Below are 19,556 nucleotides of genomic sequence, written 5' to 3' on the forward strand. Positions count from 1 at the left end.
GTTTTTTTTTTAAATTTAGAGATGTTGCAGGCCTCTAATTCCAGTTCTTGACCATGCTGTCTCAGTGTCACCCCAATCCTTAGCAAAAAGCAGGCAAGGAGAGCAAAACAGTGCATTGTTATTTTCACTTGCACAACCTCATGTCCTAAGCTTACACCAAAACTTGTTAACTGTTCGATTGTATGCTCATCCTCTGTCACCGTTCACCTGCACTCATTTTATTGGAGGTCTGCTGGGTCCAAACCTTTTGATCTGCAGTTACTGCACTTCCTCCATTGAAGCAAAATTATTAGTAAGCAAAAAATTCCACTGACTGACTAAATTCCATGGATTAACTTAGAATATTAAAACCTGACATAATACCAAAAGAAAAAAAAAATTAGTGTATTTAATTAAATTTAAATTGTCCCTGAATCTAACTCAATCCCAAGTTTAAAAGGCCAAGAATGAAAAAATAAGACCTTAAATGGAAGTCACAATTAAGGCCAAAGGAAAAAAAAAAAACACCACAAAAAAAAAAAAAAAAAAACACTAATTAACAATGAAGCTGATTTTTTTTTTTTTTTTTTTTCCAGGAACCAGCAGATAATTTATATTGACCTAATAAAAGACGGATCAGCTACAAACAAACAGTAAAAAAAAAAAAAAAAAAAAAGTTAATTAAAAAGGCAAGAAAAAAAAAAGCCTTGCACTGATAGTTGTTCTAATAATATATATATGTGCGTATATATATATATATATATATATATATATATATATATATATATATATATATATAATATATATATATAATTGTATAAATACTTTTAAAATATATGTATATAAATAATATTTAAATAATACAAATACTGTGTGGTTTGTAAATTAACAAAAAACTAAAAAAAGAAAAAGAAATTGCCGAACACAGCAAGATATTACTGAGCTTAAGTTAAAGCACTGCTGGTGAGCAGCATCCTTGGAAAAAAAAGGGACAGATGGCACAAAATAAAGGCAGATTAAAACTGTGAAAAGAACAAAGTTGAACAAATAAGACAAATAACATTCATTTAATGTTAGACAAAGTCAGACAAAGATAATTAGACTTGTGAATTTTATTGTAATATTTAAACAGCCTAAACATTCTCTGTCTTCCCACAAAGTAACACACCATGCAAGACTGAGAAGAGACAAAGTCGTGCTGCTCATAGTTATAGCCTTTGTTGTCTTGGCACATGCATGCTGATCGCCTGATCACTGTGTTCGCTAACCGGCTGCGCTCCATCTATACATTTTTAAGGCAATTATAGCCATTCCTGGATGACTGACTCGAGGAGGGGTGAGGATTGACTCGAGGAGGGGTGACGACTGAGAATGTCCTAAAATGGACACCGTATGGCTGCTACTGTGCATGTGCATGGCGGATTTGTGCAATCACATTTCTGAGTGAGCACAGCCCAGCTTCAGCCCATTAAACAGATGGGATGAACATTGTTGATGTGCCAGTGTCACATGAGAGGGGGGGAAATGAAGCACACATCACCCAGAAGGGGAGCGTAATTCATTAATAAGAGGATTCCACAAACAAGTGAGCACTGTTAACCGTCCACCCCTGGTCATTCCACTGGCTGTCCTCAACATAAAAAAATAATGACCTAAATGTTTGAGTCCCATAAACTTTAAAAATCTATTTAAGTATTTTAAATAGTAGCAGCACACTGTTGAGGACAGTCAAATTCATTGAAATCAACTATATAAATTTTTTTTGACAGCTGAACCCTTTTTCAGATAAATCCATATTCACTGATAGCTTAGTTGAAAAAGTGTCATCTCTATTGTTATACAAATTACAATATAACAGAGAGCATAAATCAAGAAAAAAAGAAAACCCAATATTTTAATTTACAGACCTTAGTTGTACTTATCTGAGAAATAAAAGTACACTGGAAATTAATCCCCAGGGTAGACAAGAGAATGTGCCTGAAAGAAGCAGGCAGCAGGTGGCTGGGTTTTTGTCTTATTAGATCTACCTATTCATGCATTGTTCCCAAAATTCTTCTCCTTCAGTCAATCACAAAGGCACCATCTGTCTCTCTGTATTGCTCTCTCAGCTTCAAACTGACCAAAGCTAAACCACAGTTTTTGTTTTGTTTTGTTTTCTGCTAACAAATAAGCAAAACATACTACATTACTATAAAAACAAGATCTAAGAAAAGAGCTTAAAAACTCAATATGGGTTAATAAAGTAAGGAAGTAGTTTTTCTTTCCGAGGTACAGTGAGCACTAATCTAAAACTGGCCTTCAGACAAATTTCTCCCATAATCCACTGAAAAGGTACATTTAAAACATGTTCAGCCACAACATCAGTTTGCCTGCGGAAAACTGATAAAAGTGCTTGTGAATACTCTTGAGTTGTTATATAAATATTTCATAGCTGATGCACCTTTTTTTTTTTTTCAGGAGACTAGGTCTACAAAGGGAGGTCAGATACCAAAGAGGGGTTATGTTATTTTTTCAATTGCACTGAAGAATTTTAAATTGGATTCTTGCATGCTCAAACAGTCAGCAAGAAAACCAATTCAAACAATTTAATGTGCCATCTTGTAATTTCCTAGCAAATACGAGTAAAATAATGACACTCTTAATGAACAAAACAACATACACAATTGCATCCAATATAAACATGTGAAGACAATGACTGCCTCATAACTTCTTCACTAAGTGCAGTAAATTAATAGTGTCTGCTTTTTGCCAGTCATTAATAAACATTGATAATATATAAATTATGCTTAGTGAATTGACTGCTAGAGGTCTAATTAAAAAAACTAAACTAAATAAAAACCCTAAGTTAATATTTCAGTTTGATCTGTGGGGGGTGGGGTGGATATTGTCTGTTTTGGTACATGTCTGGAATTATGTGGGAGTGCTATATAAAATAAATTAATTAATTAAAAAAAACAGTGAAAGAGATTATATTTAATGTCAAAGGGGACATTTGCTCTTTAATTAGATTGCTATAAATGTAACATCTTCACTGTGATGCTATACCAAGTCCTAAAAAGCCCACAGCAAAACTGAACCTCAATCCACATCCTAGCACTTTACTGTGAGATGATTTCATTTCCTGACTGTTTGAGGGTGTTTTTCATCAGATATCAAGTTTTTTGTCTTCTCAACTGATTTATTCATCAATCTCAATGTTGTTTTTCAACCTTAAATTACATACAAATCCTAATGCATCTGTTTATTACACAAGGAAATTGAAAACCTGTCTCTGCGATATAATACAAAGATTTTCTTTTTCTTTCCCCGTAAAGTTGTAAAGCAAGCTGACAGATATTAATGATTTCTTTCTTGAGTGCAGAGAACAGCAATGAGAACGGGAAATCCTGACAAATGGAATGGGTTCACAGAGATAACACATTGCCACATTAAAAAAGTTTATTTTTCTATTTTTGCTATAGCTATAATTCCAGATGAGTCCTGACAAAAATAACTTAAGAGAATGCACATCCTTTGCCCCTGGTCTGACTAGAACTTTTGTTATGTAGCATGAGAGCATCAAAGTGTTATTTAAAGCTGTAAATGGTATTCTATAAATACTGACTTTCCAGACTTAACAAACATAAACAATTTCTACAGCAAAATGTGACACTGAGGTACATTATGAAACTAATGAATGTAGCATGGAGTTGCAATTACACAGCATAAGCACATTTTTTTGTGTCCATAGCCTTTGACATCCAACATATACTATTTTATTACTAGCAGAACACTCACTAGAACCGTGGCCTGACAAAATAACTGATACCCCCTTTCCACTGGCACATCCGAGCCATGAGGGCCCTCGCAGCGCACTGGCTATTGGTTGCACCAAGTGAGAACCACACTGTGAAACTCTGATCTCACCACACATCTGAATCTGACTTGGAGCCAAGTAGGGCCAGGGGTGGTCTTAATGATTTTCATTACGTTTTTTCAGTCAGTACACTCAAGGAATAATATATGAAGAAACTAAAATTAAGAAAAAACACAACCATAACCTCTGGATCTGCCATTCTCAACTCAAATAAAACACCTCATCATCTACATCCGACTCGACACGTTCACTGCGTGTCACGCCAGTTGCGTGGCTTGGGCTCTGCAGTGGAAAAACAACCAGGCTCCTCCTAACAGAGCACATTAAAGTGTTTTACAGATCCATTATAAAAAAGTTGAAATGTATGTATGTTTATGCTTGAGTGTAAAGTATTTCCATATACACCTTTAACTGGACACAGAATCTATAATGCAACTTGGCACTTGGTAAAGAATCTAAACAACAAGAATAAATGGAGGTAAACTATCTTCTCTCCTTAATGTACTACACTTTAAGCCTTCTGAGTTTCCATTTACTTAATTGCAATCAGTCCCAGATGTATAATTGTAACATAGATTCTAAGATCTAAGAAGCAAAAGTATTCAAATGTGGCTGAATGGCTATGCGGGGGGTGCATGTGGGTTGTGCGTTTAGATGTTGCACTAACCTGTTGCATTGTTGGTGAATGGCGTGGTAAGTGGTGATTTCCTAATTGCTGTTGCATTGTGATTGACTGGTGTTGCTGGAGGCTGAGATGCTGGTGCAGAGGTGGGCTGATCTGAAGGGGGGGTGGTGGTGACACAGCCATGGAAACAGTCCCTGGCATCTGAGAGTTAGGCTTGGGGGCGATACTCCGGGGAAGGTTGGGGTGCATGGCGTTCATGTGGGGGTTCATCCCGTGCTGCTGGTGATAGGGAGAGCCCATATACAACCCTGAATGAGTTTGTGTTGGACCGCGGAAAACCTGTTGCTTTGAGGTCAGCATCTGTGACGGTTGGGATGTTTTGACATCAATGGGCTCACAGTAACTCTGGTAAAAAAATAAAAATAAATAATACAACAAATGAGTTTGCCATTACCTCAAAGCCATTCATTCAGATCAGATCCACTGCTGCCATTAGCCATTAGAGTCATTACATGCAGCCTGTTCTTTCAGCTGTTGACATGCTGCTTCATAGTTTTTTAAATCCCATTTTTGTGATTGACATTTGCCATACTCATCTGAAAAGGGTAACTTAAAACCTCTATACATTTCTCGATGTATCTACTTTTCTACACAGAAACATTAACATCTTTCTGGCACTAAACTAAACTGTTGGTAGGAACTCCCACTTCGCATTATTCCAACCTTAGAAATTTATAATGCAACTTACCTTTGAAACCAGACTTGCCCTGTAGGCTGCCAACTGTTTGAGATATTCCTTTTTGGCAGCTTCTGTTTTCTTTTTGAATAACTGTGAATTAAAAGTAATAATAATGAAGTGTCATTATTGATAATAAGAATAAATACTTACAGTTTAAGTGATTATTTATAACATATCATTTAACAGGTTTATCAGCAATGGTAATCTGGCTCCCACTTCCCATATTAAGTCAGTTATAGACTTTATTAATCCATTTATGGTATCCTGCTCTGGATAAATGTCACGCTCCAAGCCTCTTGCCTCTGTAGGCCAGGTTAGTTGCATGACAGTACAGTTACTGAGGCTGCTACCTTTAAAAATGTAATCACATCTTTATTTTGTTTATTACTAATAATTGTTTAGAAAATCCATAAATTAAAAACATTGAGCAGCTAACAGTAAGAATCATGTATCTTTTTAATTTTTTTTTATTTTTTTTTTTTAGATTGCATTCAAATCACAGACTGAATAGTAATTAGGTCTGTTATTATGAAGCTCATTCCCAGTTTGTATTTTCATATATGCTTGCGTGAGTCTCTGTGAAGGAACTACAACCTCCATAATGCACTGTGATATAGACACGCCCCAGCCAAACAAAGAGCCTAAATGAGCATTTTCAAAGGAGGATATTTGCTACTGCAACCTATTTTAATGATGACTTTGCCTTATTGTATGATTTGTGAACTCTCTTCTGTATTTGGTTTGAGTCACTCATTGAATAGAATAGGGCATACATAAAATAATCTTGCATATGTTTTAAGAACGATACTGTATTGTTCAATTGCATCCTTTAACTATTCACCATTGGAGTTGTAATAGGGATAAGGCTATTTACCCTTTCTTGTATCTAGTACAATACATAATAGATGGCATAAAACAAGGTATGTAATTGTCAGTACCATGAAAATGTAGGTCACCATGACATATTACCACAGCATGAGGAATAGAATCTCATAACAGATGCCCATGAACATGTTCATTAAGGCAAGTGGTTATTAAGATAAAGGGCTCTGTTTCAATGTTCTAACTGTGTTGGATCTAATTACCATTAACACTACTCTTAGGTTATCCTGCTAGTGATGTCCCTTATTATTTGGCACCTTTATTAGGATCACAAAATAAAAATTAAACAATGTAAAAATCTGTGGAGTAAAGGAGTTTACAATTAAGCAAGCACTGTGCAGAAGATCCAGAGCAGGCACTACAGCATCTCTTAATAAATGCTAATGCATATCAAAATGGGATATATAACATGATCCCCACAGCTCAGTCATCAGGCATCAGTTATATAAATAAGTAGGCTGCAGTTCGTGGATACAATAAGATGATAGACTTCATTAATATAATCAGTCCATCATAGACAAAGACATAGTATAAAATGGAACACGACCTACACCCTAATAACCACAAGACATTTCACCAAAATGTGATGGGTGGTCATCCAGCTACAGCTGAAATTGATGTGTGCATGAACAAGCACCGTTATCCTCTCTGGGAGATAAGTAAATCTAATACCATTCTTAAAATTTTTTAATAAAAAAAAAAAATAAAATCTGTTCATATTTGCTCAGACTGAGCACTCATGTGGTAGTAAAGTATCATGAAATTGTACTTAATAGCACTCCTGAGATACATGAAGAAAAAAACAGAAAAAACACACACATTTTCTATTTAAAATGTATTAAAGGAAGTAATGATGTAATTAACAGCATTAAATAGTATTCAAATATGTAGAATTAGTCCAAAAGCAGTTAAAATAAAGATTGATTGATTGATTGAACCAAGAGCGAGCAGTGATTTTATCCGAGGTGCTGCAGGGGTGCCGCTGTGGAGTACATTATTTGATTGACTTGACTGGACATATAATTAATGGAATTACTAGCGATTCGGAGAAGACGACATTGGTTTGTGGGCTCTCAGTAATTGTTGGCTGTCTCACAAGTGTGATTCTGGCTCTTTGCTTCCCTGCTGCTTCTAATTCAGGAGGACAGGCTCATAATTGAAGTAAATTAACTGTTTACACTTGCCTTGTCTACCAGAAAAAAGGAGACATCAGTGGGGAAAAAAGGATGAGTATAAAATGCAATTCTTCCCACTTGTGTCAGTGCTGCACATATATAACACATTTACAATAGTGTTCTGGAGTCAATATAAGGAATGTGCAGGAAATACAAAGTTATTATTCACTTGAGCCTAATATAAACTGCGCTCTGAAAGAAACCATATACCAGCCAGTTTTGTTTCATACCTGCTTGTTTGGCTTTGGTTCGCTAAGAGCAACAACCTGTTTCAGCCAGGTGGCTTGTGTTTCAATGAACAGATATGAGAACAAAAGCAGGTGTAGGTGTGTTAACTCAAAGTGCTTGATAGATCCTTAAAGCGAAAACCACACCTTAAGAACAGTGTTTCCCCCTCCCCCAAACATATGCTTATGATTTGCTTTTTGACTTTTCAAGGAAATTAACTTACACCATACAATGAATCACTGGATCCTTTATTGAGTGATCATACAAGCCGACATTTTCCTCTGAAAATAGAGATCAACTTAAAATGTAATATTTGAGCCTCCAGCTATATTTACTGCATTATTTTTGTAATGCTGTATTAGGTTCTGGGGTCCAACTAGAACACGACTTTAGCGCTTCATTTAGCTGTAGAAAAATATGGCAAAGAGATATTTGTGGGTGGAATATTTCCAATTCATTAATGAAAGGCTTGAATAAGAGGGCATGAAAAGATAACAGGTTTTATGGTAAATACACCACAAGAGCAGAAGATGACCATACGTTACGGGTGCAGTAATGTTTATAAGCTATTGGTCTGAGGTCATGTGTTACTTTTTAAATACTGAATAGCAAAGCAGAACAGGGAGAGATATGGTATGTATCATCAGTAATACTAACAGAGATGTGTTGTATGACTGTTTCATTTCACATGTAGTGCAGCTAAGCTTTGAAACCTAATTAGTATATTATATTTGTCAATTTACACATCCTCAATGTAGTTCAAATAACCTCAGCTAATAGACTAGTGACTTTGGAAATGCATTTATGGTAGGAATTGGTTTCATCCCTGTGCACGCATAAGACCAGCAGTGTTTTGCATTGCCATTGATAGAGCACAATTTTCAATACAATATTTAGTACTGAACTTTGCTGAGGCTCACACATATTTAAAACAATACAAAATAATGATCTCTCAAATACCACAATGGTGTATGTATTACTACAGCTAATCATGTCATTACAGCTCTTAAAATAATGGTAAATGAGAGAAAAATAAGCTTTAAAATACATTCTGTGAACAGGACCTATATTTGTCACATAGGTATCATATTTAAAAGGGTGTTACCTCTGTAACAGTCAATCTGCAAAGCACTTCATTCTCCATATTGAATTAGAGTGGATTGTCTTTAATCAGCATTCTTCAAAAAACCCATATCCTTATTAAATGTGAACAATTAATGTGGTAAAACAGCTTTAGGAAATCTTATATCATTCCCAATCAGTGACATAGTTACATGTTTCACAGAGGCACATAGAAGCAGAAAGCTGCAAATAATTACAGTAACACTTCTTTAGCTTTATGTATGGCACAAGAATTATATACTGAGCCAATAGTAAAGAGAGATGGATTTATATGTATTTAAAGTCAAAGAATGCATTAAAAATATATATACATATGAAATATCAATACTGTATATAAAAAAAAAAATTAAAATTATTTGATAAAAATATACATTCTGGAAACTAAGGTTTCCTCATAACAATTTAGATTTTCCATTTATAATTTGTAACTTATGCTTCTTTACCTGTTTCTGCTCTTCCCCCAAGCCATCCCACATTGACGCCACAATTTTGGAAACTTCACCAAACGTGGCATTTGGATTTTGTCCCTTGATGGCAGCTTGTGTGTCACGGAAGAAAAGGGCGTAGGCAGACACAGGCTTCTGTGGTTCATTGGGGTCTTTTTTTTTCTTCTTCTTAGGAGTTTTGGCTTTCTTTCCGATGTCTGTGGCAGGCCTTTTCTCAGCGCCATTAATCTGCAAGCACAACGTGTTAGTAGTCATTCGAAGATGGTAAATAAACAGATAAACAGAGGTATTGACCCTGGAACTGCCACACATAATCCCTTTCATGTTTAACAAAAATAATAATAATAATAAAAGACATCACTATTTTGTTATTCTAAGCTGTCTCTTTAAAAGGCTAATTTAGTTACAGTTTAGCTACTATATAGGGCTGTGGTAGCACCTTTATTGAGCACACATATACAAAAGTATATCTAGGGCTCATTTGTGGTTTTATCTCTTTTCACAATTTTATCTTTCTAACAAACCAAGGGATGTATTATAACAGGATGTTTTATGTAAGGAAAAATGTGTAAAAGTCAACTGAAAAAAAGAACAACTTTGTTTCATAAAGGTTGAATCTAAATTTTATCCTCAGGACACACATTATATATATATATATATATATATATATATATATATATATATAGCTGTCTAATGTATGCAGCCAAGGTTCCTACCACGTGACTGGTTTGTACTAGATTCTAAACATCATCTACATGCTATTTAGTTACATCAATATATAAATCAAGGTATATTTAGATAACACTAGCAGACTACAATTTGTGATTCCATGATTTCCACTAAGGTGATAAAAAGGTAATTCACTAATAATTATATAATAATAATAATAATAATAATAATAATAATAATAATAATGCATATTCCATTTTCCTCCAGTGTTTATTTGCATATAATCCATGAGCAGAGATACCTGTGGAACATGACTTCTGAAATGTGTACTGGGATATTACGATTCCATTATGGGTAATGTCTAGACATAGCCTGTGTTTTTTTCGACAGTTATTAACACTGTGACTTATTTAAATCATTACTACCTGCCATCACTGATGCCATTACACCTTTAATCTTCTCTTGTTTCTAAAAAAAATACTGTTTGGTCTAGAAAGACTATTCAGCAAACTATTCCTAACAGGATAGTCACATTGCACAATTACAACATGGCCAATCAAGATGAAAACCTTAGCAAACAGAATCGGTAAATATAATCATTCAGTATGTTATATTCATTCTGTTAAACCAGGTTGTGAGCCAATTAACCACAAGCTTTAGGCACATGGCTAAATGACAGTATACAGTGTGTTGGTTTAATGCCTGGCTTGAGAGAATGTTTGTAACATTATAAATAAAGTTAAGAAAGACTAATGTGAAACAAGTGCAGTAGAATTCTGAGATTTTCATTCTGTAATTGCCAACCAATTAAGAACAACTGACTTGCATTCATACAAATGTTTCTTATATGTTATTTGTTTATTTAGATGTATCAGTACATTTAGGGAAACAAATGCTGTTATGCATGTCTAATCATGTATATTAGTTTTGCACCTTAGCATACAAAATAATTTTCCCTCGGGGACCACAGATTACGGAAATATGTTCTAATGATATTTGAGGTGTCAGCTAATGCGTTGCTTTGTACACCAATTTCTGCCTCTGTTCCTGACTAACCTTGAAACTGTATCCTACATTGCTGCAGTCATTATTGTCCATTACAGGTTATGAGAAACAGCCTAACTGAAAATGATTGTAATTTAAAGTTGAACTCTCCAATGTATCATATTCTCTTTAAACAAACAAAAAAACTGTTTTAGAGTATATTTGTTGATAATTCTCTTGTTTATTTTATTGTTTTCTTCAATGCCAGATTTCTTCAATTATCATTATCTCTGCTCTTTTGTAATTTCTACATTTTGAATACAGTTTGTTTGGAGGAAAAAGAGAAAGAGAAGCAAAAGAGAAGCAGAAGGTTAACAAAAGGTTTCCACCATAATATTCATTTTAATAATTACAGGTTTCTTTTTTAAATCATAATTAGTGAAGGACTTCATCATTACATACAGTTATCGAATTGTGCCTAATGGTAACTAGGGTTTTCTGTGGGTTTAATACTGTTTATTGTAGTATCTGACCAACACACACACATACATACACACACACACACACAAGTCAACAGTACTGAACAGGTGTAAAAACACTTAATTAATACTTGCTGCGATGATTTGGCTTAAACCAAACATTTTTAATCCATTCTTTATTTAAAAATTAGAAAATGAATATCCCATTGAGACAAATATGATGACTCAAAATGGATTCTGTCTTATGTTTATACAACAGACAGCTGACTATTTCAGTAATGAAAAAATGATCCTCCTTTCAATGTTAAGAAGAACACACACATTATATATATATACACACACACACACACACACACACACACACAGGTTAATGCATTTTACTAGGTTTTTTTCATTTAGTTATCAGATGTAATAGTTTATGTTAGAAGTGTAACAGAACAGTTACATTTTAACTTTTTAAAAAATAAATAAACTGGTACTTTGCGATATAATCTGATTTTTCTTGCCGTTTAATTACAGTCCACTGTAATCTATGTACAATATACATGAAAGCATCCTATGAGTTCAGTGAATGCTGTATGTGCAGGAATATCAGTGCTGTATAATGTTATCAATGTACTGTAGCAACTCAGACCTTTCCATTAGAGTACAATGCTTAAAAGTCTTTAACTCCAGTCCCCCCAGGGTGTATTCCAAAATCATTTACAGAATTCATTGTATTCTCCTGAAACTTTGTGCAAAATTAAGTTCAAGAAGTTTTAAATTGCATGTATGTTCCTTAATTAAATTTTCGAAGATGAATGACATTTTTTGGAACCATAATTGAAAAAAAAAAAAAAAAAAGACTGTTTCAGTAATGTTTGGAATTCTGCCAAATTGAAATAGTGTTAATTTACTGTACTGTGTGTGATAAAATAACACTCTCTTTTTAAATAGTATTAAAGGCACCATAAAATAAATAAAATATGTTGTATTTTGTAACTGTACGCTACTATATATATATATTTGGATTGGCTGATATTGGTGAAATGATAACAAAAACAGATTTTTATTTCCATCCAAACATGTAGCTTATACAAAATCCATGAGACAAATGACAAAATACAGTAATGCTATTCAAGAAACTAATGCTACAAATTGTAGGTAATTCTAATGTCACATTCTCGGACAGATTTAGGGTATTTTGTCCCCATGAGACATACCAATTAATTTCTTCTCTGCGGCTGGTAATCTTTTTTAGCACTCGGATCACTTCTAAGATCTAGAATTCATATGCACCCGGACTGCAAGTTATTCTTTGCTTTACTATTTTAGAAACTAGTCTATTTTTGTACTCAATATGTGATTTTGTTTTAACCAGTTTTGAAAAATTGCATTTCAGTGATGGAATTTAAATGTGGGGTTTTACTGTAGCTGTTGTTGCTACTATGTTATGGTTATGGTAATCAAGCTGATCATCAGTGGTTATATATTTTATTAAATGTATTAGACATATAGTAATTGTTTTAGTAGTGCAGACTTCATTTATACCAAAATATATATATATATATAATATATATATATATATATATATATATATATATATATATATTCTAAAAAACACAATGTGACTTGTACCTTTGAGGTTTCATCTGCTTCATCTTCGTGGACTGAGCTTGACGGAGACGGCGTTGCAGACTTGCTTCCTGGAGGAGATGGGGAGCTGTGGGGGACATTGTTCCCCCTCATATTAAGCCCCAGCTGTGCACTGAGTTGTGATTGATTGATGGTGGTCAGCTGGCCATGCTGCATCATCACTGACTGGACCCTGGGTCTCAAAGCTTCCATCTGTGGATGAGTATTATATCGGGAGGTTTCTGTGTTTGCCATGTCCTGCATCTGGAGAAGAAAAATAAAAATGTTTAACAGAACTACCCCTGGTTGTACATACAACTTGTATAGTCGTGCCCTAAAGATGCTCTGACGAGTCAACACGGAACATTTGTACACTAACTTCTAACTCTGTGGTATGATTTTTTCTGCATTCAAATCATACCCTAAACTTAAAAAAATGTATCCCCATAAATCTGGCTCTCAAATGAAGCCAAAAATGACGTCCTTTTACATGGTAAATTTAACAATCGGTCTAACAGCTTGGACATAGACTCAGCTTTATCTCTATGTTCTCTGTTGGGATCTGACAGTCACTCACCGTGAGAAAAAGAAGGCAGCTGAGTGACAGTCCATCTCCCAAATTTTAGGAGTGACTTGTGTTACTCAAACGATCCAAGCATGTGGCCAGAGAAAATAACAGACTGAGTGGCAAAATATGATCACATGTTGTCTGACAAGCGTAGTCCTTTAACGTACCGCCATTAGAATAGTCAGAACATTCATCTATCACTGTCACCTAGTATGGTCAAGATAATCTTTAACCCAACTAACAGTATAACTGCATTGTATTCTTAACAAAAACATCATCCAGCTGCAGTGAAGTTCTTCAACTTGACTTGAATTCTCGAATGGTTTCATTGAAGGTTAAAACAAATTCATGGTGAATGTAAATGCTAAGAGTAATAAACAGCACAGAACTTTTCAGTGACTAAGGGATCTGTGTATTCGTTTGTCAGAATAACTAGGTAATCACTACAACAGCAGCCATTTAGGGTTCTGAGTGTGTATCTGCAGAAGAATACCATACATTTTTGTTTCTGCCTATTTTATGTATGTGATTATTGTAAATTGCTAGGGGGGAAATTTTACATATGGTGTATGAGGCGCATATATTTTAATTATGAGTCTATAGCTATGGCCAAAAGTGTTGCATCACCCTATAGAATTAACACATTTTGCTTCATAAAGTCAAATGAAACCTGCTGAATAATGCTACGTTAACATATTGAATTATACTGCTTTGTAGTTTTCCCATTTACTTAAATTGAAAAATGTGACAATTTGAAATCTAACATGAAATACTGTACTACTATTATGGCTTCTGGTAGACTTTTGCAATATCAATTTGTAGTTTCTTTGATTACATGGTGTTAAATAAAATATCTAAATTATGTTCATATAGTTATTTTTTAATTATGTCTCAATCCTAAAATTCTAATGCAAAACTTTTGGCCATAGTTGTATATAAGGGAACATATGATGAATGCTTACCGTATATATAAATCATTAGGCAATGTATGACTCAGACAGGTTTACTGTATATTTTAACCAGCTGAACCAATATCTTTCTTAAAATGGAAAAAAAAAAAAAAAACTTGAGGGGTGTTTACAGGGCAAATCCTGTCAGTGTGCTTGCTGGAATGGGAGGGGGTGGAGGGGTGGGGACTTTTCAAAGGATTTGTCCCAGGCCCCAAAATTCCTGTCTATGGCCCTGTTGACAGATATGCTGAACCCCCTTTTGCAGTCAGCATTGCTCGCTGCAGGAGTATCCAATGCAAGGAGTAGTAGTTTTTCAGGAATGATTCTTCCTGCACAGAATGTATTAACTGGCCCAAAATTAAATGAGGCATGGCGGAAGATGGCACATTTAAATGTGAAAATTCCACTGCACCCAGTGTTCTGAAACCTTCAAAATGGGTTACCGGTAGCACAGATTGTCATTTCAGGTTTGCAGTTAACATTTCTCCCGTGTTTAATATTTTGGGATTAGAGGCAGCAAAACAGGCTATACATTTTTACAAAACTCAAATGTTGCAGAATTTTTCATTCAAGGTTGTTTATAACAAATCTGTTTCATCTTGCTTGCTACTTTTTTTTTTTGCAGCCAACAAAGACCATTTTAAATGGCTTGTTTCCAGCAGAAGTTTGTTACATTTTTAAAGAGTGTTTCAAGCAAATCAAGTTACAATGTATATTTTTAAAGACTCAGTAGCTAAGCTAAATGGAAAAATGTTTTAGCCTTGGTTTTTGGGTGATGTTCTTGATGAACTATCAGTAACACATTTTAGGCAACTTACATCAGTAGAATATAATGTAAATAGAACATGTGTTGTTCTTTTTAAATAAAAAGTTGTTTCATGACACTTCGTAATTTTTTTTGTTATTATTTAAAAAAGAAAAAATTGTGAATTTCTTTTAAAAATGTGAATTTTCCAGGCCCTGACTATTCTTTGCTCCTTATAGACCCAGCGCAGCTGTTCTGCCACTTCATAAATCTAACTGTAATATCACAGACTTCATTTACAAATCAGCCTTACCTATAATGTGCCCGTGCATATAATTTAGGCTCAACATGCCTTAAAATCCATTGCTAGTGAGCGATGGAGCACATTTTGGTGGTGCAAACGGGGCCTTAACTTGACAAAAGTGTCATGATACATACGAGGCAATTTTAAGTCTGGAGTAAACTCGGTGCTATGGTCTTTACGCCATCACAAACACTTGATACATCTCTCCCAATGCATTTTAGTATGGTACAGATTCCAATCGGTGCTCCAAACAAACCACTAATCTAAACAAGATCTTATCCAAACTGGCTTGAATTAGTGACAGTATACAGTCTGCTGATTTCACTGTGGGTTATTTACTGCAAGTTACTTGTAAATTAATTGAAATTCTTTTCTTGACAGTAATATTAAAGAGAAATGACTATGCCTCATTTGGGTGCAACAACACATTTTTTTAAATTTAAAGCAGAGCAGAATATTCAAATGAACACCATTTTAATTCAAATTCACTGGATCTTGAGACAAATGTTTATCATTGAATTATCAGTAGAAGTCAGTAGAAACTATGCCAACCCACTTTTTTCTGGATGCAAATCTACTGGTGAAATATTTAACAGTAACATTAATGAGCACACGTAGTTATAGATGATAATTTAACAACTCCAACCACAGATAAAATGACCACATTGTTCTTAACACCTATTAATACAGTTACGAAACACAAAATCAATGAGCCTGTTAAATAACAATTTACTTGACACAGATTAATGCCACAGAAGTGTTTTAGAGGCAGAATATGAAGAATAGCCATCATGTACAAGCTAGGAGGTTTCAAAAAATGTGATGCTAGACTAGAACAGCTATGTAAGTAGGTATGTTCCTTTATTAAGAATCATGCCTAGGGGTATTCTTATGAACAGTTGGGAAAGAGTTGCATGAACTTAATCTTAAATAAATAACCATAGTGAGGTTTGGTATGCCAGAAGTACTCATTTTGAGTTGTGTAAGTAAAATGCATGAGAGTAAATTACAATGTGTAAAGACTTCTCAGACCATGTCTTCCTAACCCAAAAGCTTGTTTTTATACTTATACTTCATTGAATAATAATAAATAAAAATAACAATAAAAAAAAAAACTTATCTTCAACACGAGCTGCACAATCAGATTTTTCCCCCATCCCCTAAAAAAACACAATATCTGACTCATTTAAAATGACAAGCATATCATCATACAAGCCTATGATTATCAATGACCTTGACAGCTGAAATCTGTAGTAAAAACACTTGTACACCAAGCTCTCGCCATGCTCCTGGGCCCTGTCTCCTCTGATCCAGCTGTTTCACCACACAGCCATTGGTAAATGGGGAGCAGGAATGCAGGCCTCCCCCAGGCTCTATTTATTAATGTTACTTACCAGCTGCTGCGTATATGGTGTTAGCAGCCAGGGCTGGAAGTGTGCCAGTATTGCATAGGAACAAGAGAGTGAGGCATGTCTGAAGCCCTCACATTTACCCCTGCCTGACATCACTTGACACTGAACATTGACCATCATCCCCCAGGCTGCAGGGGAGAGTCAAAGCCTGCTGGAGTTTACTGTGACTGCAGCTCACTGGTTCTGACATGGTGTGACGGGGTACACCTCGCCCCTGTGTGTTTTTTGTACTGTTTTGTATTGTTATTGTTTTACTGTATGGTCTGGTGTGTTAAAAACACAATGTTTTGTTATTGTTTACAGCCTTGATGGGGTTAAAATGCCCCTTGCAGATAAAATCTTGAGAATGCGTGGTCAACAACAAATGATTATTGACAAACTTGACCACGCATATGAGAAACCCTGTGCCGAATGTGGCAACAATATAAAAAATAAGCAGCTTTGGCTGAACGGGGTTAGTGTGTTCATGATCACATGACCCCCCCTGTCTTGCCCAGCTGCACTGGCTACTTGTAAAGTTCAGGATTACTTTCAAAATTCTCCTGCTTGCCTACAAGGCCCTTCATCACACAGGTCAAAAGTATCTCTCTAACCTGCTGTCCCTACACACAAGCTGAGGTCCTCTGACTCCAGCTTGCTTGTTATACCCAAGCAAAAGTGCACCACACTCTTTTAGCTTCATGGCCCCGACTCTGGAACTCTCTCCCAGCTTTAGTGCGTGTAGCTCCCACAGTCGCTCTCAAGTTCCACTTGTTCTCTCTCGCTTCCAAGGCTCTTTAGCCTATATTTGTTATTAGCTGCTGTCTAAATTGCCATTTCAGGTTTTTCACTCCACCTTGCTTGTATGATTCTGTACGACACACACATCCACAATGTGTAGAATTCACATCCCAGCCTTGTATTTAATGTATTATACCTGTATTTAATGTATTTGCATTGTTTTTACTGTTTGTATTTAACGTACTATGCCCTGTATTTTACTGTATTTAATGCACGATGCATTGTTCCTTATATCTTGTAAAGCGCTTTGTGATGGTGGTCGACTGTGACAGGCACTATATAACATGAATATTGATTGATTGATTGAGAGATGGAATGGGAGTCATGAGTAGCAGAGAAACATAAGAGAATTAACAATTGCTACCTGTGCTGGGTATACACTAGAACGATAATTCTTTGTTTTGTCCAAAGGAAAATAAAGTTCACAACTTTCAAAAAGCTTTCCGAAATTCAATTCAATTCAATTCCCGCTGCCTAGGCCACTAAAAATAAAATAATAAACTGCAGCTTTAAATATTAAAGTATATTTCTGCTTATTTATTTATTAGAAACCATTAACATATAAGAAAAAAAACCTTAACCTCCAAGAAAATGTAAATATGTGAATATTTTAAGTATTCAGATGTAGCTTGTTTCTCATGTACCTCTTCAAGTATAAACTAATCTGTCTGTTACCACACTGATACTCTTGGATTACTTTTGCATCTGCAGTGCCATGTATTACCACCTTCAGACATAAGAAATAACAGCAGCAGGACTACTGGTAATGGTAATTATGTTTGCATACACGTCAATTTGGATTAGCATATAAATGGTGAAAAATACTATTTTAAATGACAAGGGTGTCATCACTTAAAATGAATTGGAATGACAATCTATAACATACTCCAGGCTGCTATTGCGTTATACTATGACAGGTGTAAGCATGAAAACTATGTTTCTCTTAGTTGATCATCTGATATTTGTGCCTACTTTAATAATATTATACACATTTTATGTTTGCTCTGTTAAGGTGTTCAATTAATGTAACAATTTGCACTGAGTGCACAAATTAAGCAGCTCCTTCTATAGTGCTTTATGAATTCAACTACGTGGCCATCTGACACAGAAAGGGGCAAACTGGAACAGTTTGAAACTGCTAATGAAGTCTCTACATTGGCTTGTTTGAATTATAAATCTGTATAGGCTGTGCTTTCAACCATGAAACCAGAAAAAATGTTTATTAGGTTTTGGAATAACATGTATAATGGTATACTCCTGTTAAAACTGAGATAAATTTGTTTTAAATCTCTGTACTATGTATTTTCAGTTAGATTAAAAAGGCAGGATTTTCAAAAGGTCGTAAACGATAACTCCAGTGTTAATCAAGAAATCGGTATGTAGCATTGATTTTGGCATTTAAGCAGTCCTTGTGCCTATTTTGTTATTAAATACTCATCCTAATGTGATTTCCAAAATTATGTTGATTTATAGTTATGAATGAGATTTATTTACTTAATTTAACTATTTGTAACCTATGGAACATTTGATGTATTGCTAAAATGATATACCATTACTTACATCCAGTGTAATGTTACTAAGAACATAGTTTCCTATTATTATTTTAAATCTGAATATGTACATTATGACAGCTTACCTCTACTGTAGATGTTATTTGAATGATACAACTGAAATCTTGGTATAGAAAACGGCATGCATATTAGATATTACAATAAAGTTTCCTTAGGTGATTGCGGATTTGCAATGCGTCCTTGGCTTTTAACATCTGTGTCTTATCCACACAAGAACGAAGAACAGGTGTCAAGAACACAGAGATCCACTAGGAATGAGATCGAGATCATTGACATGGAATTTGTCTAAACGTATTTCGTAATGTTGTCAGACTCCCCCCACACTATGCATATAAAATATTCTTGTAATTCTGTGTTCGATGGCTACTTCTAATCATATTGAGTTTATTTATCATGGAGGTGAGCAAGAGTACCAGAGAAAATACATG

At 34.9% G+C, this 19,556-nt stretch overlaps 1 protein-coding gene across 2 annotated transcripts in view; it reads right to left on the reverse strand.

Annotated features, from left to right (window-relative positions):
* The window catches only part of LOC121313449 (thymocyte selection-associated high mobility group box protein TOX-like), a 119,880-nt gene that overhangs the window by 3,151 nt on the left and 97,173 nt on the right, over positions 1-19,556 (reverse strand). For both annotated transcript variants that reach the window (XM_041245982.1, XM_041245981.1), the window contains 4 exons: positions 12,802-13,062; positions 9,050-9,280; positions 5,209-5,289; positions 4,503-4,865 (listed from right to left, as the gene is read on the reverse strand). In XM_041245982.1, the coding sequence (XP_041101916.1) occupies positions 4,503-4,865; positions 5,209-5,289; positions 9,050-9,280; positions 12,802-13,062 (936 nt within the window). The remainder of the gene's footprint in view (positions 1-4,502; positions 4,866-5,208; positions 5,290-9,049; positions 9,281-12,801; positions 13,063-19,556) is intronic.

This window comes from Polyodon spathula, chromosome 3, assembly GCF_017654505.1.
Source record: "Polyodon spathula isolate WHYD16114869_AA chromosome 3, ASM1765450v1, whole genome shotgun sequence".
NCBI lineage: Eukaryota > Metazoa > Chordata > Actinopteri > Acipenseriformes > Polyodontidae > Polyodon > Polyodon spathula.